The 26155-nt window shown below is 31.4% G+C and overlaps 1 protein-coding gene across 1 annotated transcript in view; it reads right to left on the reverse strand.

Annotated features, from left to right (window-relative positions):
* The window catches only part of LOC129231200 (roquin-2-like), a 100921-nt gene that overhangs the window by 56493 nt on the left and 18273 nt on the right, over positions 1-26155 (reverse strand). The window contains exons 5-10 of the mRNA XM_054865448.1: positions 24324-24499; positions 17265-17465; positions 15636-15768; positions 12657-12888; positions 12404-12544; positions 12235-12311 (exon numbers count right to left, since the gene is read on the reverse strand). Of these exons, the coding sequence (XP_054721423.1) occupies positions 12235-12311; positions 12404-12544; positions 12657-12888; positions 15636-15768; positions 17265-17465; positions 24324-24499 (960 nt within the window). The remainder of the gene's footprint in view (positions 1-12234; positions 12312-12403; positions 12545-12656; positions 12889-15635; positions 15769-17264; positions 17466-24323; positions 24500-26155) is intronic.

The following is a 26155-nucleotide window of genomic DNA, read 5'->3' on the forward strand; positions in this document are numbered from 1 at the left end:
GGTGGTATTAAACTCCCATACAAAGTTTGAGGTGTGTGGTACACTTCTTTCTTTTGCCACAAATGAGTAGAAGTTTTGGCAATTTTCAGTTTTTTTAATGTTTTCAATAAATTTTCTCAAATAGTAAAAATTTTGTTTTTGCCATATATCTCAGTCTTAATTATATAGCTTTATTCAACGTTATGCATTTTCGGGTGCGTGGTGTGACATAAATTACTTATTTATTGCGCATAAAATTTTTAATTTGAAATGTGCTATTCGAAAACTTTGTACAGCTGTGCTCAATATTACAATTAAACAGCACAAAACTAAACAAAGAGCAAAAGATGGTGTGGATGTACGAAAAATTTCTGCTTGTACAGTAGAACCTCGATTATCCGAAGTAATTGGGACCGAACCTACTTCGGATAATCGAAAACTTTGGATAATCGAGAATTCATCTATAATCATCTAGTTTAATAAGTAGAGTCGTCGTTCAACTGTTATGGTTATTTTTACTGTTAAAGAAATTAAAATTATAAATGAAAATTAATTTATTTCTGGAACAAAATTTACAATGGTTTAAATGGAAGTTTCATCTGGTGCAATTTCGCCGTCCTTTGCCGTGCAGCTCTATCCCGAAGTTTTCTTAAAATCATGAGCTCAGAGGAATCACACTGTTCCTGTTGTTCCAACCAAGCAAGACCTTTTGCAAAACTCTCAAATGCATCATTGTTACTTATCTTATTTGTTCCAGAATCATTCTCATCTTCATCATCATCATCTTCTTTTGGAGAATTCCGGACTTCTGCTATTAAGTCCTCATCATTGAGCAACTGGAAGAGTGCATCTTCCATGTCACAATTCAACCAATCTGTAATTTCTCTATCACCACAATTTTCAAAGCCTTTCATTGTGCTGAAAACGCTTGAAAACTCAGTAACAATATCTTTCGCAATGTCAGTAGCATTTTCATCTGTGCCACTTGAAAAATTCGGCAAAAGTTTTCTCCAACTTCGTCTTAGTGTCGATTGCGGCAAAGATTCCCACGCGTCACTGATCATATAAATGCAGTCTTTGATGTTGATAGTTTTCCAAAACTCAACTATTGAAACTGCACCAGATTCAGAATCTCCTTCAAAAAGTAATTTTCTGATAAACTGCTTTTGGTAATGTCGTTTTAAAGATTCTAAGACTCCCTGATCCATAGGCTGCAGCAGAGATGTTGTATTGGGGGGCAAAAATAAACACCGGATGTTACCAGATTTTAAAGAGTTATGTTCCGGATGAGCTGGACAGTTGTCAAATAACAGAAGCGCTCCATTCAAATGTTTTTTTTCTTGCCAAGATTTCACTGCAGGCACGAAAATATCAAAAAACCACTTGGAAAACAAATTGGAATCCATCCAAGCAATTTTTTGATTTAAATAGTGTACAGGAAGAGCAGATCTGTTTACATTCTTAAAACATCTCGGATTCTTACTTTTCCCAACAACAGCTAGTTCAAGCTTGTGGGAACCCGATGCGTTGGAGCAGGCTAAAACAGTGACCCTATCTTTCATTCGTTTCCTTCCGGGAGCAGAAGTTTCATTTATCGCAGCTAAAGTTTTTTCAGGAAGGGCCTTCCAATACAGTCCGGTTTCATCGCAGTTGTAAATTTGATCTGGAGATAAATTCTCATCTCTTATCAAATCTTCAATCTTTGCAACAAATGAATCAACTGCTGCGACATTTCCAGACAATTTTTCCCCCTCGATATTGAGTTGCCTTATACCATGGCGAATTTTGAATTTCTCTAACCAGCCACTACTGGCTTTGAAGTCATCAGAACCACCAAGCTTCGAGTTGAGAATCACGGTTGACACACCAACGTGAAACTCTTTCGCAAGTTTTGTAACAGCTTCACCAGATTCTAGTCTCGTTACAATATCATATTTTTCCTGTATGGTTAATACGATTCTTTTTCTCTTAATGGAAGCCATCATAAAGAAGAAAACACGAGTTTCAAAAATAAGAAAAACAAAGCGTTAGTTCTATCAGATCCCCCGGCAGGTCAAAACTACCAACTTCACTGATAGCACTCAAGAAAATTCTGATCGAAAATGTAGGAGCAGAAAAAGAGAACCCACAGATTAGCACGAAATTTCCGGGAAATTTCGAATTCTGGCCAGCTGCCCAGCCCAACGCGACAGAGAACAGCAAACGGGTTTTCCTTCTTTTCCCTTTTCCTGGAATAGGTTCACAAAGGATAAGTGACACAGAGTGACCTCCCCCTTTTCAAATTCTGCTGCGAAGAAAACTTCTCTGCTCTTGAGATTACAAAAGAGGTGATTCTTTGCACTTGCTTACAATCAGACGGTGCAATAACATTTGATTGTTCTGGGCCTCGGCAGTATGACCTTCCAAATTTCGAAATGACATGTGTTTTTGTTTAGAACAGGAACACTTGAAAGTAGGGGAGAGTATACTCATACCAAGAATTGAGCTAGTGAGAAGGAATTCCAAACTATTTATCTGCACTCGTAGTTTGGAAAAAACGGCTGACATGTAAAAGAAATGTGGGGAGAAAAAATTTTAAAATGGATGTTTGTTTAGAGAAAATTTTAGATAATAATCGGAGAAAAAAAAAGAGAATTGAAACCGACTTCGGTTAACGGAGAGTTTCGGTTAATAGAGGTTCGGATAAGAGAGGTTCTACTGTACTTCCAACAGAGTGTGTTTATCTACACTGTTTTAAGTAGTAAAAGTTTTTTTTAATTGAATTTCTGCATTTTAGCTCTTTACTTCTGTTACTGTATTGCTACAATGAAAGCATCTTTTCCTTCGGGCCATCTGCAAACTCCATGCTATTTCAGTAATATTTCTATTTACTGCACACAGCTAGCATAAGACTTCATATTCTAAAATTGTTTCGAATACCATGTTTATTCCAGTTTCTTGTGACGAAAAACATTTCTTGATACGAAAATGGCTGATATTGGTTGAGAACCAAACCGGAGCATATCTTTGTATTCAGTTAACCTGAATTTCAATTTTGGAACCTTAAACCTCAAACACGCAAATTTCTCGATCCTTGTTTTTTCTTTGAATTGCTATCTATTTATTCAATTAATATACATCACAATGTTTTGATACCTTGGTTTTCGTCAGTTTCCATTGCTGTGGTAGCATTTTTGTAAATTCTTAGGATGACCATGTTATTTACTTTTTTAAATCCCTTTTGCACATTTTACATTAAAATAATTATATGCAATAATTAGTTAATTTAAAACACACCATGCATCTAAAAATACATTACAGTTGATAAAACCATATAATTATAGCAGAGAAATATGGCAAAAATTAAATTTTTACTATTTGAGAAAATTTATTCAAAACTCTAAAAAAACTGAAAATTGCCAAAACGTCTACTCATTTGTGGCAAAGGAAAGAAATATACCACACACCTCAAAATTTTTATAGAAGTTTAGTTCCACCAACGGCACTTTTTCCACACAACTCATCATCAAAAATAGGAACATACTATTTTTTCCAATTTTGACTAAAAACATAAAAAAACAGCATTTTTTCGAAACTTCAACCCAATTGCGGCAGATTAAGAAATTGTACAAAAAAAATCAAATTTTTTATGTGCACTTTGCTCCACCAAAGGCACCTTTTCCGCATTACTCATCATCGAAATAAAAAAAAGTTGTTTTTCGGTTCAGGCTAGAATACAGGGTGCAGAAACAAAAAATTGGACAAAAATTATATCTTCGAATGGAAGAAAGGTAATTTCATTTTAATGAGTGCCTTATTTATTTTTGTTTATCACTTTATTAGAAAATAATTTACAATATGTTTCCTAGTTTATGTATTGTTTTTCGGCTTTCTTACAATTTTAAGCAAAATACCTGCTATTTTAAGTTGTAAGTATAACGACAATTCGCTTGCTTGTTGTGCTTCGGCAAACAGTATTTGAAACGGTACACCGTTTCAATTGGCTTTTAAATGATAGTCTATGCACGGAAAGTGTACAAAAATCAACAGTGAACATTTCAGTTAATCGTCAGGTCATACAAAAGTGAGTTCAATGAAAAGCTTGGGTTTTCCCCGAGAAAAGTCTTTCGTAAGATGGGAATTTGTGACCAATAAGTGCGACTAAGGTAAAAAACAGCTCAAACAGAAGTTTTAAGAGCTCCAAAAGTGCAGGCATTCGTAGGACTCCAAAGATGCCAGAAACGTTTGAGACGGGCTGCAAGTTCGCGCTGGAAGAGATACCTTTCACTGATTTACCATTCAATCAGCTCATATCCCCCAGAACAATAGGATTTGGTCTGTAGACACGCCAAGCACCTTAGAAAATGTTAAACATCACCAAAATCCGAAGTCAGGCTTGTTCCTTGATGAAATCAGCACAAGCGACAAAAAAATCTCTAGTTTTTTGCAGATGAGGGCCACAAAATGAATCAAAAAGTGAACCAGAAGGACATTTTAGAAGTTATTGTACATCTGTGGGCCTAAGAGCACTTCAGCAATGTAGAGTGGATATTTTAATTAAACTCCACACCGATTCATAGGGCCAAAAAGGCATGAGTGGTGTAAGGCGCATTGTTTTTGACATGATATCATCTTTTAGTGGATGCTCTACTTGCTAGAATTCAATCCAATTTATTACAAGGTATGGCCTATTTTAGAGTCAACGGTCTATCCTAAACTACACATAAGTTTGAATAATCTAAACCAACTGCTTTTAGGGAATAGGATTGATTCAAAGACTTGCGGCACTAGAATGAAAATTTCAATAAGCAGTTGCATCTCTGTATTACTGCAAAAGAATGCCAGTTTGAAATCAATTAAATTTATTGATTGCTAAAGGCCTTCTCATATTATTTTTTGTGTTTTGTTACATTATTTATTTTTAATAAAGTTCCATGGAAAATTGCTTGCCCATATTTTTTTTTTTTTTTTTTTTTTTGCCACACCCTGTACATTTGGTTCGCACAGTCAGCAGAAACTTAGTTTTGTGATTAAAGTTATGCTTGTTTATTTCATGAAGAAGGAAAATTAATTCTTCACTAAGGATATTGGTTTAAGATTTTTTTTTTCAAAAAGTATTATTAAACGTTTTTTGATCTATATGCAAATTATATTATCATACAACAACTTGCATCAAAATTAGGCATCATTTTAACATACAAGGGGGGAGGGGGGAATTGCATCAGAATTTAAGTGTGAGAAATTTCTAATCACTTTTTGCTCAAAATTTCAATTAAAACTTCCTGAAAAGTTAAAAAAATCCATTTTTTCAATTTTTCCGGAGTGAAAATTAACCCCTTCGGGAAAAAAACTTTTTTTTTCTGTTTTTCCGGAAATTTTCCGGTTTCCCCCCCAACTGTTTTCATTTCTAATCTATACTAATATATAATGAGAAAGAGAAAGCAGATTTTGTATGTTTATATGTTCTGGATAATCTCAGGAACCCTTGCACTATTTTAAAAAATTCCTTTCACTATTGGAAAGTTACATAATTAGAGAGTGACAAAGGCAATATATATGTATCTATAATATTTTTCCTATCAATATCCCTTCAAAATTCACAGTTCTATGCTAGCTTAATTTCAGCCTTGAAAATGATTTGTTGACTTTTAATTTAAAGAAATCAGTTTCATAATTATATTATTTAGTTTTGTTTCAGGCAACAATTAAAATTTTAACTTCAATTTGCCTAATTTATGCCATGGAATTGGACTACAAGTCGCTATGGAATAATATGTTTTACAGTACTATTCTTACAGGACCAGCAACAGGTCAGTTGACTCGTTATCTTCTCCTTCCCATGATCCCTGCTGACTTCCCTTTCAAGATTAATTTCTAATGAAATTTTCTTTTGTCATCACAATCAAGAAATTTGAAGGTCATACATGCTAGAACATTGCCTTACTTATGGGCAATTACATGGTGGTCTCTATTGATCAGGAAATGAGGAGAATCAATTTGTTTTAAAATCTCATAAAGAAGAATAAAAAAATTATCTGTATCATGATGTTTTAAAATAAGCAGTACCTGCATTATATTATTTAAGATTGATCAGTTTTCAGAACAAGGTTGGGGCAGGTCGCTAGTTTGTTAATAAAAGTATTGAGTTCAAGACAAAGTATCAGAATTTACATATTATTCAATATTTACACACATACCTGTTCATGAAATTAACAAGTTTATTTCCAAAATGTTCCATCTTCAGAGTTATAGTTATCAGACATCACATTTACAATAAATATTCACTTTTGGTACATTATAATCAAAACTAAGTATTATTCTGCATGCGAAATCAAGTTTAATTATCAAAACAATGCAGTACAGTAGAGTCTCGAAAATCTGAGGTAATTTGGGCTCATGCCACCTCGGATTGTTGAAAACTCAGATTATCCGGAAAATTCTTCCAGATTAAAATTCAACTCTTTTCAGATGGCATAAAAGGAGGAGCATCTTTTACGTTCTTGCACAAAGAAAAAGAAGTATTGCTTTCACGAAAAATTTATCACTGAAATTTCAACATAAATTTCGTTTTTTAAGTACCTCTAAACAAACTTGAATTTTTTCCATGTGTCAGTACATATTCTTGTGTGCAAATTTGTAGGCAACCAAACATGCATTTTAACAATGCCTGAAACAATTCCGATGAGTTTGTCAGTACGTCTGTATCTATGTACTTGCAAGCGCATGTCTGTAACTCATAAAACACAAAAAGTTAGTTGCAGAAGGTGTATACGACTGCGTGGTGTCAAGTTGTAAACCTTCTGTCCCCATTATTCAAATCAATTATTTCAAAAGGCATGTTTACACATTATTTGTGGCGCATTTGCGTAAATTTTATGTATCAAGGTATTATCTCCAAGGCATCTCTTAATTCATATTTTGCAGTTGATGAATATTAAGAGTCACTTAAGGAGTGTTGTTGAAACTAACCTCTCAATGCATTTTTTATTATTTGCTGTATGTTTTTAAAACAGTTTAACACAGTAGTGATTTTTTTTTTTTTTGCACCTCAAATTAAGCAGAACCTCAAACTTTCAAGACTCGGACTTTAGAGACTCTACTGTACATTGTTTTTGCAATAATACCTACCTAAACCTTAGAGAACTTGAGAGCTAAATTTCATGCAAATATTCTAGGTTGCAAATATGTAATGTTTTTACACTGCATTAATTTTGTTTCAAAAACCAATTGATGGGATTTATAGTGCGTTTTCTTGTAAGAAGTAATACACAGAATTTTTATTTTCCACAAAATTCAGCAAAACTACAACTAAATGATTATTAAACATTTAAAACTCTTGTTATGCAACAAAAAAAAGTATCCACTTGCGTCCCGATGGAATGTCCCTGTATATTTATAAAACACATCTGTGTGAGGAAACATGGATGGATATTATTGTCCACAGTTTGGGGGGTCATGACCCCCATGACCCTCTCCTTCTATCCACCCTTGCCTCCACTATGATGAGGAGGCCAGTGTCCAGGATTTCATAAAGAGAGGTGTTTTGGTTTCAATGTTTTTTCATTATTACCTGCATTGTCTGGAAAACAACAGTATGCCAAATAATTAATTTCTGTTAAATGGTCACAATGAGGGGCTTAGTGGGGGGGGGGAGAGATAATACAATAATAAAATTACCAATTCTATTATTGTATTTTATATGCAGTAGAATCTTGTTTATCCGGATCAAATTTGAAGAGTTACAATAATATATTTCCACAAACAATTATTATAAACTATGATTGTACGGATCGCACTATAAATATGTCAAATATTTGGGTTGATGAAATGTACAACTCCTGCATAGAAAGTACAATTAAGTACCATACTAATTTAACAAACATCACGGCATACTTACCAGGGAACCACACGACTTCAGTAATCATGGAAAAAGTTCAAAATGGTTGCATTTGAAAGAGCATATTTAGACATTTTTTTTTTTTGACCAATAAATTGAGCGCCCTCGTTTTTTCATTTTCGAGATAAAGGGGCTTAAAAACCATTGAAATCTTAAGAAAAGTCGCCAGATTTAAATAATTGGCAAGAAATTTAAAACACTGCGCTATTTCATTGTCTTCCGTCTTGCAAGGCACCTCATTGCCATTTTGGATTAATCCCTTACTTGTGAATGTTAAATTAAAGGAATCATCATCAAGCCTATGAAATGAAAAGCAGTAAGCTTTATCCAGAGGAACGACAACTTTCATGATTTTTTTTCATTATTTTTCACAATGAAATTACACATAAATTGTATCATTTCATTTGTGATAATACATTTCAGAATTCTTCTGTATTTTAGTGTATTTAACTTAACTTATTTAAGTGCTAATTCTTATTCATGAAATATGTTGTAAGGACTTCTTAATAATCCGGGAAAATTAATATGAATAAGTACAAAAAGCAAACTAGATTAAGCTCATACACAGATAATAAAACAAATGGTCTTTGATGTTGAAACAAAATGGTTATGGAATGGTATCAGCTCTTTTTTTTAAGTGAAAAACAATACATGAAGGTTTATTGTCTGCCCACCTGTGAGAGAAAAACATTTAGTTTTTAATTTAAAACAGAAAAAAAAACTCTAAAAATAAAACGGGTAAAAAAAATAACAATAACCTGCGCTTCAAAATTATTGATATCGAAAGTTACTTCATGGATTGAGAGAAATGGTTATTTTTGTTCTTAAAAACAGTTAATATAGTCGACGCTCATTACAACAAACCAAACAAAATCTGCCACTACACCTAAAAGTGGGTAAAACGTAAATGCACAACATATTGCATGTTTTTTATTCATTTTTTAAAATACTGGAATATTTTTTCAAATTATGTTTCAATCAAACAACAATCACTTATTCATTTCCAGATTATTATGACCACAATACTGAACATGATACTATATGCTTGGTATTAGTCTGGGTTGTTGAAAACTCGCCCACCTCCATTTTAAACACCTTTGCAATTGTGCATTTCGGAGGAATTTGACAGTTGAAAAATCTGTGTTTGGCTTAACCTCATGACATGCTTCTAGAGCCACAATTTTCTATTTTTTAATCATTATTTCGTTCAGTGTCATATTTGTCAGAGTCAGTAGCATATTTTTGATCTTTCGAAAGGCTTCTTTCATTTTTATTTCACTATACCTCTTATTTGTGTTCAGCATTAATCTGCTGATTAAAATTTCTGAATTAGATTTTTTTTAAAATTTATATTGCCTTAAGTATGCAAATTAACTTATTATTTCATTTTTATTTCACTGTAGCTCTTGTCTGTATTTAGAGTAATCTGTTGATTAAAATTCCTGAATTAGAGGTTTTTTTAATAATTTCTATTTAATTGCCTAAAGTAAAAAAATTAGCTTTGCACATAATCTAAAAACTTATAAGAACTATAATGAGAAATACTTAAAATATATTACATCAATAATATTGTAATTTACACTTAAACTACTAAAGTAAAATCTACTAAAATGCAAAAATATACTTTTATCTGGTTCGTTTCTCTAAAAATTTACTGGGGAAAAAGTCAATCCTGCCGTGGGAAGTTAAAACGCAGTATGTGCAGAAATGAATTTTTGAGGTACTTGAAGAATTGCGTTTTGGATTCCAAAAAAAGGAAACGTTTAAATATGACGTTCTTTTTGTGCTTAGTTTTCACCAGAAACCAAATAAGCAATTTTGTACACTAAAGCTAAGGCAGAGGTGCCCCCCCCCCCTAAGGACAAGGGCGCCCTCCTTAAATATCATGGAGACCCCCAACAAAAGCAAGAGACCCCTCCCCAAAATGAGAAAAATATCTCTCAAAACACCCCCCTTCCCCTAAAAATTTCAATGGCGCGGTCTGCCCTACGACCTGCCTCTCCAGGTGAGCACCCCTGGCTAAAGTACAAAATGTGGCAAAAAAAAGAAAGAAATTTGCTGCTACTACGCTTTGCTTTCGAACGGAAGATTTATACAAAATGCTTATCATGTCGAAAAGCAACAGAAGACACACCCACATACACATAGCTAGAGTTGGAAATGTGTCTGGGATCTCACCTTGGGGTTTAGGGACTCGCCATAAAAAAAGGTGGTTTGAAATCAATTCATATTATATTTGCATTGTTTTTAGAAAAACAACAACAACAACAAATATTTCGGTGACATCGTTCCCTGTGCACGTCCCCTTTCCCTTCCCTTCCATACTACACCATACTTCTATACTTGTTAAAAAAACCAGGAGGTCAACATAGCCCCCATAATCCCCCCCCCCCCAAACTGTAGTGGGTCTACTTTTATTATTAATAATAAGAAAACTTAAGCTTAATTTTGATTTAAAGTTGTTCCTCTGGAAAAACTTTCCACTTTATAAACTTGATAGTGGTTCTTAACTTTGATGCACACAAGTAAAGCTGGGGTGCCTGTTTCCTTCAAGATCGATAATGCTACGCTCCTCCCTCACTAATACTTTGAAGACCCCACAAAAACAAAAGCCCCCCCAAACACACACAGACAAAAGAAAAATAGCCCTGAAAACAACCCCCAAAAAAATTTAATGGCGAGCCTCTCTCCCTGGTAGTCACCCATGAGTAAAGAATCAACTTGAAACATCTTTCATGCATTTTGGTGAAGGCCAAAAATGGCAATGAGATGTCTTGTGAGATGCAGATTTTGAATTCGCGCTGTACCTACCATTTTGAAACAAAACTTGCTAAACATTTGGTGACTTAACTCAAATTTCGGCAAACTTTAAGAGACCTCATATTTCGATAACGGGTTCACAACGGCACATAATTTTTGTACCACAAACATTTTTTACAATACTCTTTCAAATGCTACCAATTTTGATTTTTTTCAAATTTCCTTGATTGTGTGGTTTCTTGGTTAGGAGCGTCAGTCCGATACCGCTGCAGCTGAACTATAAATGATGAAGTATTTGTGAGAGAAACGGTACATATTTCTTTCTTAACGAAAACTTTTTTGCTGTACTGAAAGTCAGCTTAATTGAGAATGTTTTTGCTTATTACTTGAATTCTCAGGATATTCATTTATTCGAATTACTTTTGGATCCAGTTAGTCCGGATAAATGAGGTTGTACTGCACATGTAAGAACTGTTATGAAAACCACTTCCTAAAAGGCAAATTCTGGCTGTGCTAGTAATTTCAGTATTTATTCATTCTATTGCTTGTTCAGATTCAAGCCTTATTATCTGTTTACTGAGGTATATTGCAACAAGTAATTTAAAAAAAAAATTCAAATTCTTTCATGACATATGTTTTTAAGTTTTATGTTCTAGGATAATGCTTAGCAAACTAAATAAGAAAGGGTTCTTTGCAGATGCAATATACATTACCAAAACTCAAAACACAGTTACTATGCATCTACATATCAGCAACACTCATATGTTTTTGTGAAATGCCCAAGTCATCATAGCATCCTTATGAGAAGCAATATTAAACACAGTGAGTGCTTTGTTTGACAGCCTATTTTACGGTTCCTCCATCAGTTTTTTCAAAATATGATTTTAGTCGATAAAATGATAAAGAGGAGGACATTTATTATTAACCGGAAAACCTCAAAAAGAATAATTGAAGAAAATGCTGTACACAAACTTTAATATAAAAGTTAGTTTTAAGTCAGTTATGCACTTTTCTTCATTTGTTTTTTTAATTATTTTTGTTTTGCAATGGGAGGGATTTAACTCCTAAAACCCTCCCCTTGGACACAGCCCTGGGCTAGCCCATGTGATTTAGCAATCATGCTTCTTTTTTTGGTTGCTTTTCCACAGTGAAACAGTCAGTGACTTACTTTCTAACTTCCTGCTTTACTTGTTGCCTAAGGTAGGATCTTGTAGAATGAACTGAAACAATGTGGTGCAATGTATTTGCCGTATTTTTATCCTTTTAGAAAAAAAAAATTCAAATATATTTTTTCCTGAAAAAAAAAAAAGAAAACTCGTATCTGCCACTCTTGTTGAGAGTGCCACATTGGCAAAGTTTAATTTTTTTTTCCTCTTACGGGCCGGCCGCTTACAACTGAAAATATGGTACTTGTAATGCTGCATAGGATTTTTTTTTTTTGCACAAAGGTAGTCTTAAAAAATATATCCTTTTCTTTCCAAATAGGAATTTTTCTTATAAGTTATTACTTTACATTTTACAATATAATGAATGTCACATTAAAGAACTAAGATTAATTTAAAATTTTACTTTTACAATTCATACTAAACTCATAAACATCATCAAAAACATAAACTCACTTCTGGTATCCAATAAATCAAAATTATGCCTATCTTTCTCAAGTTCAGAATTGGGTAGATCTTCTGGTGGAATGTTGCTGCAAAACAGAAAAAGGATAAATAATTTAAACAGATATCACATGTGACCTCTCATTAATACAAATTGAAGTGTAAAATCAAGAAAGATTACTTTGGTGTAGCATTTACAGTTGATAAGCCATCTGTTGAGTCACTTGTCTTCTGCTTTGAAGATGGATTTTCAAGATTTGTCTTCTTTGTACTTCCAGCAGAATGCTTATTAGAAGGATTTTTTTTAGTTTTTGCTCTGTACCTGAAAATGCATTTTAAAATTATTACAATGTGCATAACATACTTTACTTTCAATAGCACATTAAAAAGAACAGATTTCAAGAATTACTAAATATTTAAATAGTAAAAAGTACTTTTCAAGTTCGTCTTGTGAATGAGCAAAAGTACAATTAGCCCCTCGAGGACACACGTCACGCTGAGTAAAATCGCGACACATACTTGTCTTGTACTTCACATTCAAGCTGATTCGATCTTCTTGCATTTGGCGGCTACCAAAATTCTGAATAAAATCAACAAGTCCTTTAACTGCAATACAAGTAGCCTCTTGGGCACTTATTAAATCTTCCCACTTAGGAGCCGGTGCATCTAAACCAAAACAAATTTTATGTTGTAAAAGTATTTTCATAATAAGTAAATATTAATTAGATATCATACTAATTTTATTACTATGCTTTCAAAATCTTGACACATAAATAGTGTTAAATAAAAACTAACTAATTTATGGTTTTAAAAAAAGAAAAAGAAATATTAACGTGAACAGCAAGACAGCAAGACTTGCAAATACATATGCAATGAAATCTCAGTTTGAGTTTTATTTTTCTGATGAAGGGGCCATTCATTAATTACTTAAAGGTCTCGAGGGGGAGGGGGTTGGAAAAATCTCTACATACAATTACTTTGGAGGGAGGAATCCATTCTTACATAATCATATTATAAATCGATATTTTACATTAGAAATTGGGCAGTCAAGTGGTTTGGCAGCAGAGTTCATGATTTTATTTCATTTTTTTTTTAAATCAAAAGAGGCAGATTTTTTTTATTTACATTAGATTTTTTTTTTATTTAAATTAGATTTTTTTTTTTTTTTTTGTAATCTTCAAATTTGTAGTTATTACTCACTTTACATTAAGATAAGTTTTCTAACTATTCAATATGCTTTTTAAGATACACAAATATGTTATAATACTTAAAAAGTGATTTTTTTAATGCTTTGCTTTAAAATAAGGCTTCTATCATCATACACGTTTTAGTGTGAAAGAATATGTTGAGCAATTACTTTTCTGAACTATATTAGTGATGGTGTATAAGAAAAACTGCATTTTTTTTTTTTCTTTTTTTTTGGTTCCATACTGAATTGAACTGTAATTTTGGAGTAAAAGCAAAATTGTAAGAGCGAATATCTGTTTCACTGTTCTCAATGTAATTGAATTTTAGGCAACACATTCTAAAAATGAATAATTAATTTATAAAAATAAAATGAACTGATTTCAATTAATGATTTTGTTTTAAAAAAATCCACTTGATTCAAATTGATTTAAATCAATGATTTTTTTTAAGTCGCTTGATTTAAATCACAATTTTAATCATGATTTAAATCAAGTGACTCATTTAAATCAACGACCCCTGTTTGGCAGGAATATTTCATTTGCGCCTAGAAGGTAAAAAATGTGTTAGGATGAGAAATTTTTTACTTGATTTACAAAGAACGAATGGTGTAAAGTATAATAAAAGAATCACACAAAGAATGGCATGTTTTATTTTTAATTAGTATTGCATCAAACACAAAAAATGTCAAAAAAAAAAAACATTCAGTCTAGATGATCTGAATTTATCTCGTTTTAACTGTCCTAATTTATTTTCTTTTAAATTCATGAAAAACTATTTGAGTATTATTTGAAACATGTTATTGGTTTGTAGATTGTTTAACTGATTTATGTTAAAGATAATTTAAAAACTTACTTTTAACTACAGATAAATGGTATTCCAAAGATTAGATATTTATCTAATAAAATACTTGTGAGCATTAAGTGTAGTGAATTAGACTTACTACACCGCTAGTAGAAGTGAACTTGCAAAACATGTCCACAGCCTGAAGTTGAAGAAAATGAAAAACACATGAAGCATTTTTCCTCAAGGAAAATCTGTATTTATTATCTTCAAAAGATTTCTCAAGTTGTTGAACAACATCTTCATTGATATTTAAAAAAATATTTTGAAAAATAAACAAATATTAGCCGCTATTATACAACGAAAACATTCAGTTTACGAACATGCTGATTCCAAGGAATATAAGGCATTACCGTAACACACAAAAATAGGCCTAAAGGCGTTTTATAACTTTAAAATTGACATCACGTTGTATTACGCCCTGCCAGGAGTAAAGAGCACTGGCAGACATCACGAAATCACGATAAATTACTACGTGCAATACATTACGGCTATGTGAAGTGAGAGAGAGCGAAAAAGAACGCTCAAAGTATTTAAAGTCCTCACATGGCTTTCAAATTTAAGAATATGCAAAACACAAGATGTGTTGCCAATGCAAGAAAGTTAAAGACATGTTGCCAATCAAAAAGTAACTCAATCTAAAAAAAACTTCGCGGTTATAAGATACAATGAACTGGTGACTCGGTTCACCCAAAAGTTCATTTGACTGAGTTATTGCAACCGATCGCACAAATGACGTCACAACGTGATGCAATGTTTACATCGAAAAAGGATCGATTCTGCATGATGCAAAAACGTATTTTTAATGTTTTTTTTTTTCAAATTAAATGATTCTTTCACTTTTTGTGAAAGTTTAAATTGAAAATCTAACAAAAATAATAGTAGTTGACAGAGCGATAAAAAAAAATTACAGCCTCTCGGTTGAAAAATAAAAATCTTTGGGTTACGTCAAACAGACAGTTTCAGTGTAACTGATCCTTTTCTAACAACATTTTATTATTTTGAAAAATGAAATGGAATCTTACTTAAGAATAGGGGATTTCAAAAATCTTACATAACCTTACATGGGGGTAGGGGGGGGTCAAAAATTGCCAAAATCATCCTCACGTAATTAATGAATGGCCGCAAACACATGACATTAAAATCAATTCTTAATATAGAATAACTATTGATACTGCAAAAGCATTTTGCACAAAGTTAAGCACACAACATTATTTATAAGTTCATGCATTATGAAATGTTTAAAAAAATTTAAAATACATGTATAAATACATACACACATAAATTTCAACTTGAAAGATATTCCTAGCAATCTAAAAGACAATTTAACTACATTTCAGAATGGAAAAGTCATCCTCTACAGCAATATTCCATTTTTAACTCACCTAAGCTTGGATCAATACGAGCAAGTAACTCCCAGTGTGGTCGTAACACAGATAAATTACCCGGATCACCAGTACGCTGTAAAGCAATAACTAATTCTTGAATGCTCAGAGAAAATGACTGGGGTGTTTGAAGCTAAAAAGAAAATAGAATGAGCATCAAAACTCTGACAATAATAATGAATAAACTTAACTTTCATTTTAAATAGATAGTAAATATTTTGTTAGTTTTAGACAAAAAATTATTTTGTGCAATGCCAAAGTGAAAGTACTGAGAAAGTGCTGTAATAATATAGCAAAAAATAAAGTTTTAGGAACACATGTATGTTATGAACATCTTTATGAATTGAAACAAACCCAAGCTCATTCATTTTAGTAACATCATGAAGAAAAATATCAATGCCTCACATGGCATAGTAATATACTATTATCAAGTAAAAGCATACTATCACCCAAAAAATTGGCATGCAAAATGTAGTTCACTTCTGATAGTTGATAGTTTATATTATGGTCTGTATGTTAACTATTTTTTTTTCACTAAAAAATGCATTGCTAGAATGTTTCATTAAAAAAATCAATAATACCAGGAGAAAGAGGTAACAGAGATAGACCCGCAATAGGCACTTTTTGATAAACAATGGCTGTTGCACATCCATAGAAATATAAACATTAACACTATATTATAAGTATACTTTATATCATTTTTAATTACATCTGTAAATGTTTCTTGAATAGATATAAATAATAAGGGGAGTTTCTTTCCTGTAAATTTAAGATGCAACTGATATGCACTTCCAAGAGTTTTTGTAAAACATTTTTACAACATGAAATTTTTTACTGATATGGGAGCTTAGAGGCTAAGTAGTTGTTTTGACACTTTGTCCAAGGAGCACAGTGTGGGGGGATCAACTCCAAAAAATCTTTGGTTTTAATACATAATGCCATTCATAATATGGTATTTTATGTATATGTAAGGACTGTTATGCCTTGCAAGGATAAATTCTGGCTGTTTAGTGCTAATTTACACTGAGTTACTTGATGAAATTTTAATGTTTTCTCCTATTCAATATAAATATTTGAAACATCACCTTTATCAGTCATTCATGAAGACATTGAAAATTCTCCTTGGGTACTCAATATTGAAAAATATCTCAAAATAAAAAGAGCCTATAGAGACTTAGATTTTGTGTCATTAAATACAATAAAACCACTAATCAAAGTAAAGTTGACAGAGGCTTTACTTGGCACTTGTGTACAGTTGAAAACATCCAAATGCACTTTTAATTGTTAATAAATTACACTTTTTAAAACATTTCTTCTACAAAAATTGAAACAAACACAAAAATACATCTCGCTGCAGAGCATACAAAATCGTAAACACTAAAAGCACAAAGTATGTAACATTAACAATACTTGGGTAATACTGAGTCAATACATAATGTTTAACTGCATATAAAAGTAGATTGATATAATTTAAAAGAGTAAAACTTTAAACAGTCAAAAGCTAAAAAGCATGTAAATAGTGATTAAAGCTAAACTTATTTGATACAAAGGCGGCATAAACATGGTTGGAAAATGTTACGGTTTCAAAGTACATTAATTAGGTACGAAACATTTTTATTTTTGGATTACCTTATCAATAATGGACTGCATATGAGACTTGTGGACTAAATCACCATACAGAAGGGAAGACCACTGCTCTGGAGCTATGCGCAGGCCTGCTTCACTTGCAATTTGTACAATTTGAGAATCATGCTCTCGTCTTAGAGTTTCATATGTGCGAAATTCATCCTTTAACTGCATGAGAGATGAATCTCCATCACGTTTAGCTACCTATAGTATTTTCGTGAAAAAGTCATATTAGTAATTAATCAAATAATATTTTAAATAATGAATAATTGTATCCGAACTAATATTATAAATGCAAAAGTGACTATGCTTGTTTTTTTCACACCTTAATTACTCAACTGATCATGAAATTTCGTATAAACCTTGTCAGGGATGAACATGGGGTACCTTTCATTTAGAAAAAAATATTTCATGATTTTTATTCCAATTTTAAAGAAACCCATAAATTTGAGAGCATCTTATCGAAAAAAGGTCATATTTGTTCGGTTTTTGCAGCATAATAAAACCCGTAAAATGCTGCACAATATGAACTTTATACGAAATTTGAGGGACAATAAGAACACCCCCCCCCCCAATTCTTTATTTAAAGTTGATTTTACATTCTAAAACGAGGTTTATCTTCATTTTTAAAGTATCGTCTGTGGTTTCAGGCCACTGAATTGCTGCACGCTCAGTTTAATTAGAGTGAATAAAATCATAGAGAATGATCTGTTGCCATTTAAAATTTAAATTCTTGCTTTTGCTTTTCCTCTAATCTGGAGATTTAAAATTTTTCCCCCTTCTGGTTATTTTTTCAGAAATTTATTATTATTATTATTATTTTTTTTTTTTTTTTTTTTTTTTTTTTTTTTTTTTTGTACTGCCAGCAGAAGATAATCAAAGATTTCAGTAGCATTAAAAATGGAAACAGATACTATTCACTTAGTTCTAATCGGGTCTTGTAGATTTGCTGTTGACAATGTTTTAGAATAATAGATGCTGACATGGTTTCTGAGAAATTGACATTGTTATTCTAATGGAGTCTTTTTGAAGAACTTATTCAAAGAAGAAATTTTTTGAAGCTATTTTTCTAATTCTGATGGTATAAAAAGAGAGAATGTTGATGTCATTTTGAAATTTTTTATCATTCTGAAATGGGTTTTTTGAACTAATATCCACATCAAATATTTTTAATGAGACTTAACAATATTTAAAAACTGTTTCCCTTAATCTAACACAGAGTTTTTGAAACAGATACGTTTATTATTATAGGGAATTTTAAGGAATATCTTTCTTTTTTTAATGAAGAGTTTGGGGAGACTAATGGGGATTTTTAGAGGCTGTTATCTTTACTTTGATAGGGAACTTTAAGGACTATCGTCCCCAGTCAATGAAGGATTTTTTTGAGACTAATGTCTAGATTGTACTCCGGATTTTGGGAGACTTTTGTCTTAATTGTAATGAAGATTCTAACCGTCTGTTGATGCTATATGGGGGACAACTGCCTTTATTCTAATGATCCTTTTATTTATATTTCTCCTTATTTATTTGGTTATTTTAATTTTTTGTGGACTATAAACTTTATTTAATAAGTTTTCTCATTCAAATGGGAATTTTTAGTGACTAAGATTCAAATTCTATTGGGGATCTTTAGTTACTGTCGCCATTATTCAAACTTATGGCAACATTACATTATTTATTTTTTATTTTCTTTTATTTAACACTAATTGTTGAAACGCACTGTTTGACATAACTTTTATTTTCGGGGTACACCATGCAATGCCAGGCAACGCAGTTAGTAAGGCAATATATACAAGAGACAAAACAGTTTCATTGGTTAGGCACTGGGCTCATGGATGAAGGGTCATAGATCAGATACTGCCCATCTCCCATAGATTAACGGCGACAAGCGAATGGTACATTTGCTGTGGCCAAGTTCCCATTACTAGGGTGGCCAACCTTAGAGAAACGATTTGAGGAGTATCCGTAGTGATTTTGATGAGCAATTCAAAGCTTTATGGAGCATTCGGTATACGATATGAAAATCATTTTTGAAAAAAAAATTTCAACCAATTATAAGAATTTTTCTCTGCTTTGAAATGCATTTAAAATACTAGCATAAAATAGTTATTTACTTAAATAAATAAAACAGTTAAAAACAAAGTCATACTTCGAATAAGAGCATCTTTAACTTCCCATATTTACATGGTCATAAAATAAAACTATACAATTAAAATAAACTTAATTTTATTAAAATTTTTATGAAATATATCTTGGCAAGATAAGAAAGCACAAAGACTCAAGTTGGCAAATGGTGATGGCTTAAATTAAATTAGATGGAACTGGACCGAAATTTTCAAACGACTTTGGCATTACAATGAGTGTCTAAGTCTTCTGCAAAAAAAAAAACTGTGTATAAGAAGAGGTGAAAATAATTGTCTACACAAATTAAAAAATGTCTATGCAGAAAAATGGTATAGTACACAAAAATAAGCAAGTGTTGTCGAAGCTGCTGCAATCAGATTTCAATGTCAGACATTTTGAAGCTTGCTGGGAACAGTTTGTAAAGAAATTATGACCTCTAAACCCTGATTGGCCAATTCATTCGTTAACTGCAATATGTAATCACACACTGAAGGTACCATCAATCTCAAGACTTGTTTCTTCCTTTCCTTTTTTTTCTTTCTTCACCGTGAAAGAAGTTCCTTTCTTTTCTACCAGGAGTGCCCCCCCCCCCAAGCTCAATGATGCAAATCCCCCCCCCCCCCACCAAAAAAAAAAAATTCTCGCTCCCAAATCATGGAGGTAGGAGTACAGAAGGAAACATACCCTATCTACTCCCATTGTAACGTTTGAAGAACTGTGAGAGAGGGGCGGCCATGTTGGGTGGTGGGAAAGGTGAAGAAAAAAACTTGTATTATGTGGGCTAAAATTCCGCGTGTTTTACTTTTCTCGCTTAAATTGATAAGTATTTATTGCCTACCTAAAAAAATTAAAAAACAATGCCCAACACAATTATATTTTAAGCTTAAAATTTACAAAGAATAAACAGAAATGTTTCTGTTTAAAGGTAAGGGGGTATATCTTTACAACACATAAACAGTTCCCTTAGTTTAAAATAAAATTACCTGTTAAGTCCCTAAAAGAAAAATATTAGTTGATACAAAATCTTAAGGTAATAGGAAACGCATTAAAAAACTCCTTATAAAAGCTTCTGATTTTAATTGAATACATCGAAGAAATTATGAAGCCAGGTTTTTATACAAGCCAAGTTTTAAACAACGTAAAATGTGTCACATGAATAAATATTGACAAAACATTTTTTAAAGACTTAATATGAAAGTCTGCATCTAAAAAAAAATAAAAACATTTTGAAAAATTTATTCTTCAATGTATATTTGAATGACACTTTTTTCTTACCTGGACCTAAAATTCTGAATTTCAGCTCAAAGTAACAATTTGGTTTTGTTTTAAGGTTACCATTTTAAAGTTTTAAAACTTCACTAAAATAAAGAGTTCATATTTATAGATAAATGAGAAACAGTACACATTAATGGTCAACTAGTTGTATAATTAATGTCTTTACTTAAATAAAATTAATTTATTGACAAATGAATGCTCAACTGGTTTTAAAATATTTTTATTAATAAAACACAGTGATTTTCCCATAGATAAGATTACAAAATTATTTAAATTATCAACTCTTTACATCCTCCAGTTCAGATTACAAAATTAGAATACAGAGCAATGGAAAAAAGCAGCTGGAAATCAACAAAGATAAATAAAAAACTAACATAAAGGAAAGACTAATTTTGATAACTTGCCAGAATGGGAATGAAAATAAAACTGTGATAAAATTTAGATAAGTTTTTTAAAAGGGAATTTCATGCAAATAAATGTTAAATATCATGAAATTCAAAACAACTTGAAAATCTACCCATTCAGTTCTTTGAATTTTGATTATTGATTATTTATTTATTCATTATAATTACAGATGCATGGAATACTTGGCTGGTATTCGGTATATTGCATATTGGCAGACAAACCGAATATTTGGCTTGGCTGATTAGTTCAATATTTGGCAACCAAATGTAAACAAACTTAAAACTTTGAAAATTCGTAAACAAACGTTTTTTTAGGTACAGATGTGATATACCCCCCCCCCCCATTTGGCGACATCTGATTTTTTACACAAAATTGAAGTATTTTTCTCGCCAATGAAGCGATAATTTTTTAAGCATGGCATCCCTGGTGAAACTAACCTGTGTTTGGCAACGCGAAGGCAATCTTGTTCAAACTTGTTTACTTGGTTTCATGCAGGAGAGAAACGTGTTGTTTGATGCAATATACCTTACAGGAAAGCTTATTTTGCGTTAGTTTAAATTCAGTATTTGTGTTTTGAAGTAAAAACATTAGAAAATGTCAGTTTCTTAAAACTTGAAAGTTAATTAAAAGTTAACTCCAACATGGTGTATCTGTAATGTGCCATTGTCATATGATGTTTTGTTTTGGACTGAGTGTGAGGATTTATACCATAAAAAGGTAAGTTCTTTATTTTAGAATTCACATAAAAACCCTCACTTCCGAAATTCTTTGTTTTTTACAAATCCTTGAGGGGCTCTTGTATTTTTTAACTTTATTTTTTCTATATGTAAATTAATTTTACAAAAATAGTAAGGCTATTTTGTTCTAAAAGTTAATTCTTATTGATGCCATGAACTATTTAGACATATTCTGTTAACGTGCCTCCTTTAGGTACTGAATTTCTGAAAATAAGTTGACTCCAGCATTTTATAAAAAATATAAAGGTGTTATTTTATGTAAAATATAATAGGTATTTTGAGAGCATGTTTGTATAGCAAATAAATGTATGGTATTTTTGTATTGTTTATGTTTAGGATGTTTTGTTGAGACATTTCTACTTTTCATACATCGAAATTTGAGTAAATAAGCGCTTTTTTGGCCGAAATAGTTATGGATTTTGGGGATGTTTTCCCCTTTAAACATCGCAATTTGAATTGCTTTGCTCTTTTTTAGCAAAGTATGATAAAAGTTTTTGTTCGATGAAGTGCATGTTGGAAAATAGCTTTTATTTCTATTGGTACATATTTCATTGGTGAGCTGTTATAGTAATTTGTCAATTTAAGCATTTTAAATACTTTCTAGTAATTGTTCTTTGTGTACAAAACCTTTCTAGTTTCTGGTATTTTTGAAGCGTATATCTGTGATGTTTTTTGTTGTGGTTTTATGTTGTTTTTATATATATTGTGTTCTGAAGTGCTTTGATCATGTTTTTTTTTATCTGATTTTTTCCTGTTGGTGCTAAAAAAAGCATAGCTAAAAACGATGTATGACATATGTCATCATACATTGTTTTCTTGGCGACGCTTTCTTGGCGCCAACAGGAAAAAGTCGCCAAGGGTGGGGTATATCACATCAGTTCCGTTTTTTATGGAATGAATGAAAGTATCAGTATAATTCACAGCTCCAATAAACTATAGGAGGCGTTGCAGTCACTGTCTAATGGCGGATGAAAAAGGTAAAACAAACAAATTTTGTAACTTATAACTTGCTTTGACGCTTAGTGAATGACGGTAATTTTTTAATAAGTTTGTGGGAACCTTTCTTTTCTATTCTTCTGAAATTACATTGCACCACAAACTGTCTGAAGCCTGTAACTTACAACAAAGAAAATACGTGAAATGGAAAGTTTTACCTTTTTCTTTAGTATTATTAATCACCACAAGGTAGCGTATTCGAGCTCTGGAGTCGCAAATACCATTTTACAATATTAATTCAAATTCTTACTTATTGATTTTATCATATTTAAATTAATTTTAATGTGTGAAAAGACGCCCAGACCTTAAATTTAAATCTTGTTGCTTTTCAATGTTTATGAAATCTTATGACACATTACAACAACTTTACTATGACAAACAAATATGATACAATAACAAAAAAAATCCATAATGTTAATTAGTAATAAATATAGAACATTAATTTATAACTACTTTACATTAATTGCTCATGTTTTTACATAAAATCATGGATGCAGGAACCTATACCTCTGTGCATAAAATGTGGAGCTTAAGATTTTCTTTTTAAAGAAAAGCATTTGTATTTTAAATTTTGTTGCATTGTAATTTCTAATTTTTATGCCAGATGAAATGAAATATTAATTATTGATTCAAATAACAACCTTTTTAAAATTAATCCTTGTAATCAAGATTTTTTGCACTTAGTAGCAAAAAATGAAAGTCTCTGACAATGTTTCAAGTTTCATTTCACAATTTTACTGATAGACTTATTTATAAGTTACCGAAGAGTAGCAGCTTGGTTAGCAGATGCTGAACCAAATAACTCTTTTGCAGAGTTCTGGAGTTTTCGCTATTTTTGCGGAGCAACACCCCAAAATGCAGATCAGTAGGCAACCCTGCATTACAGATCTATATTTCTAGAGGCACTGGAGAATATGTTGTTAAGCCCTTTGTAAGAATCAAAATCTTGATAGATGGTGCTTCAATGTATTTCATGTTTTCTCTGAACTAAAATCCGACTTCCACCCTTGTGATACATACTTTAGCAGTAGATGCTCATTTGGCCTTAAATCGGGTTACATATTCTGTTCAGGTGATCTTTGGGTTATAAGGTATAAGTAACAACAACATTAGATAATGTAACTCAATGTTTGTGCAATTTGTTCAGAGTTATTCATTTTTATATATGATTGTCTCAGAAAAATAATCTTCATTCAAATACTGTTATTTTAATTTTATTTTATTATATACTTTTTTTCTGAAGATGTATTCATGGGTAACACGAGCATCAAATTCTAAAACTGCTACATTTACTTGTATTTTAAATATTTTAATCAAATATATGCTATATAATGTGCTAAAAAATATGTAGTACATAAATAGTATAGCATTTCATGCAAATTTAAATAAATTAAAACAAAACTGAGGAATAAATAACTTTAGTTAAAAAGATACTTTAAAAAAAGAAAGTAAAAATTATTTTTTTACACAGCTAAATGTATTTAAAAAAACTTATAAACACAAAACTTTTAATTTATTTACTTACCTTAAAGCATGAAGCTCTGTACAATAATTGAACTACATGGCCTATGCTAGTTTTTGATGATTGAGGAAAATGAGAAGATAAACGCTGTACCACAAACATAACCAAAACTTTTCTTGACAAAGCTGAACCATCTTCTAAAGCAAGCATTACCAACTTCAATATTTCTTCCTGCAAGGCTAAAAGAGACAAAAAAATGTAACTTTGATGCAAAATAACAATATAGTGAGAATCTTTTAAAAAATTCAAAAGTTTAGTAGAAAGTGGAAAGTTACTATAATTTCCCCCAAAAGGTTTAAATTATACTAATTCATTTTGTAACATTAAAAAAAATCTCTTCATAGCATATCCATTTTCAACAATGACTGTTTTTGCCACAGAACACCATCCCGTAGCTTTATCTTCCAAGCATAATATTATTAGTACACAGTGATAGTATCTTTTAAAAACCAATAACAACAATCATTCTGACAAGCACTAGCATTAAATCATATCATTGAACAATTAGTATAGTCAAAGTTTACACGTAAAACTTATGCCGCAACATAACCATGTAACAAAAATTCATATAATGAACTAAAAGTGTTACACAGCATCACAGCTAAATGAATAAGAAGCAAAATTAACATGGGTACTGCATGAGTAAGAGTTTTTCAGTTCTGCTTCAACAACAAGAAAGATATTTTTAAAAAAAGTTCTTAAAGCGTCCTCTCTATTTGTACAATGACAAGGACCTTCTGAAAGATTTCTCAAAACTTGCTTTCTCTTTTGCAAAATTACATATTGGTGCTACCTAATACTCAAATTGTTCAAAGATTTCTCTATCTTGAAATTTAGTTGCTCAATCAGCAGTAGCAATGACAAAATCATGTTATGCAACTTTTAAGGGCAAGAGGGGACAAAGTAACAGTGAAACTCAGAACTATATTTAGATATTGAGAATATTATCAGCTTCTAAAACTCTTAAATTTAAAAATCCTTGAATCTTGAAAGGTTAATTCCATTAATTTCACCTAGAAATTCAGTTTGAACTTTGAAGTATTAGAAGTTGAAAATAACTTAGACCAAAAAGAAAAAAAAAGAAAAGAAAATGAAGTAGGAAATATTATAATTTCAAAATGAACACATCACTACTCAACCTCTAAATTATAACAACCTTTATGCTAATTTATTATAATATAAAGTTTTACATCAGCATTGATGCTATTATGATCATGATTTCACTCTTCTACTCCATGACTTCAATGTTTGTTTTCCAAACTGATCATTAGAAAGCTTGCACTGCGAATAAGACATAATCAAGTCGCAATTTTTAAGTTTGCAAAGAGATTTGCTAGGTTGCCTTCTTCATGAATTCTTATTTTATAGATAGGCAAAAATTTGAGCAACTTGACTTTCAAGGTCAGTTTGAAAAGCATTTTTATTTAACAACATTTATACCGTGAAAAGTTGCCCTCTCTAATGGAACTATATATTGACATTTCATTTTATTTTAAACAAACAATTTATGAATTAATAAAAAATATGTGATACAGGCATCTCTTATACAACATGCTACCAAATTTGTGATTATTATAACACAGTTTCAATATTGCACAGTTCAAAACTTGAATTAAGTAATACATGGTTTTGATATAATTCGAAAATTAAAAAGATGGAATCTCATTTTTGTTTAATACACAGTTTAAAAAAATGTATGATATTAATTCTAATAAGAGTTTACTTTGTTTTTATGAAACTGATACGAAAAATGATCTGTATCCAGCTCGAAAGTTCGGTTTGCCAGTATAAAACAGAAACTTTCATACACTTAATTTTTCTCATCAGTGTTCCGA

The sequence above is a fragment of the Uloborus diversus genome, chromosome 10 (assembly GCF_026930045.1).
Source record: "Uloborus diversus isolate 005 chromosome 10, Udiv.v.3.1, whole genome shotgun sequence".
Classification (NCBI taxonomy): Eukaryota; Metazoa; Arthropoda; class Arachnida; order Araneae; family Uloboridae; genus Uloborus; species Uloborus diversus.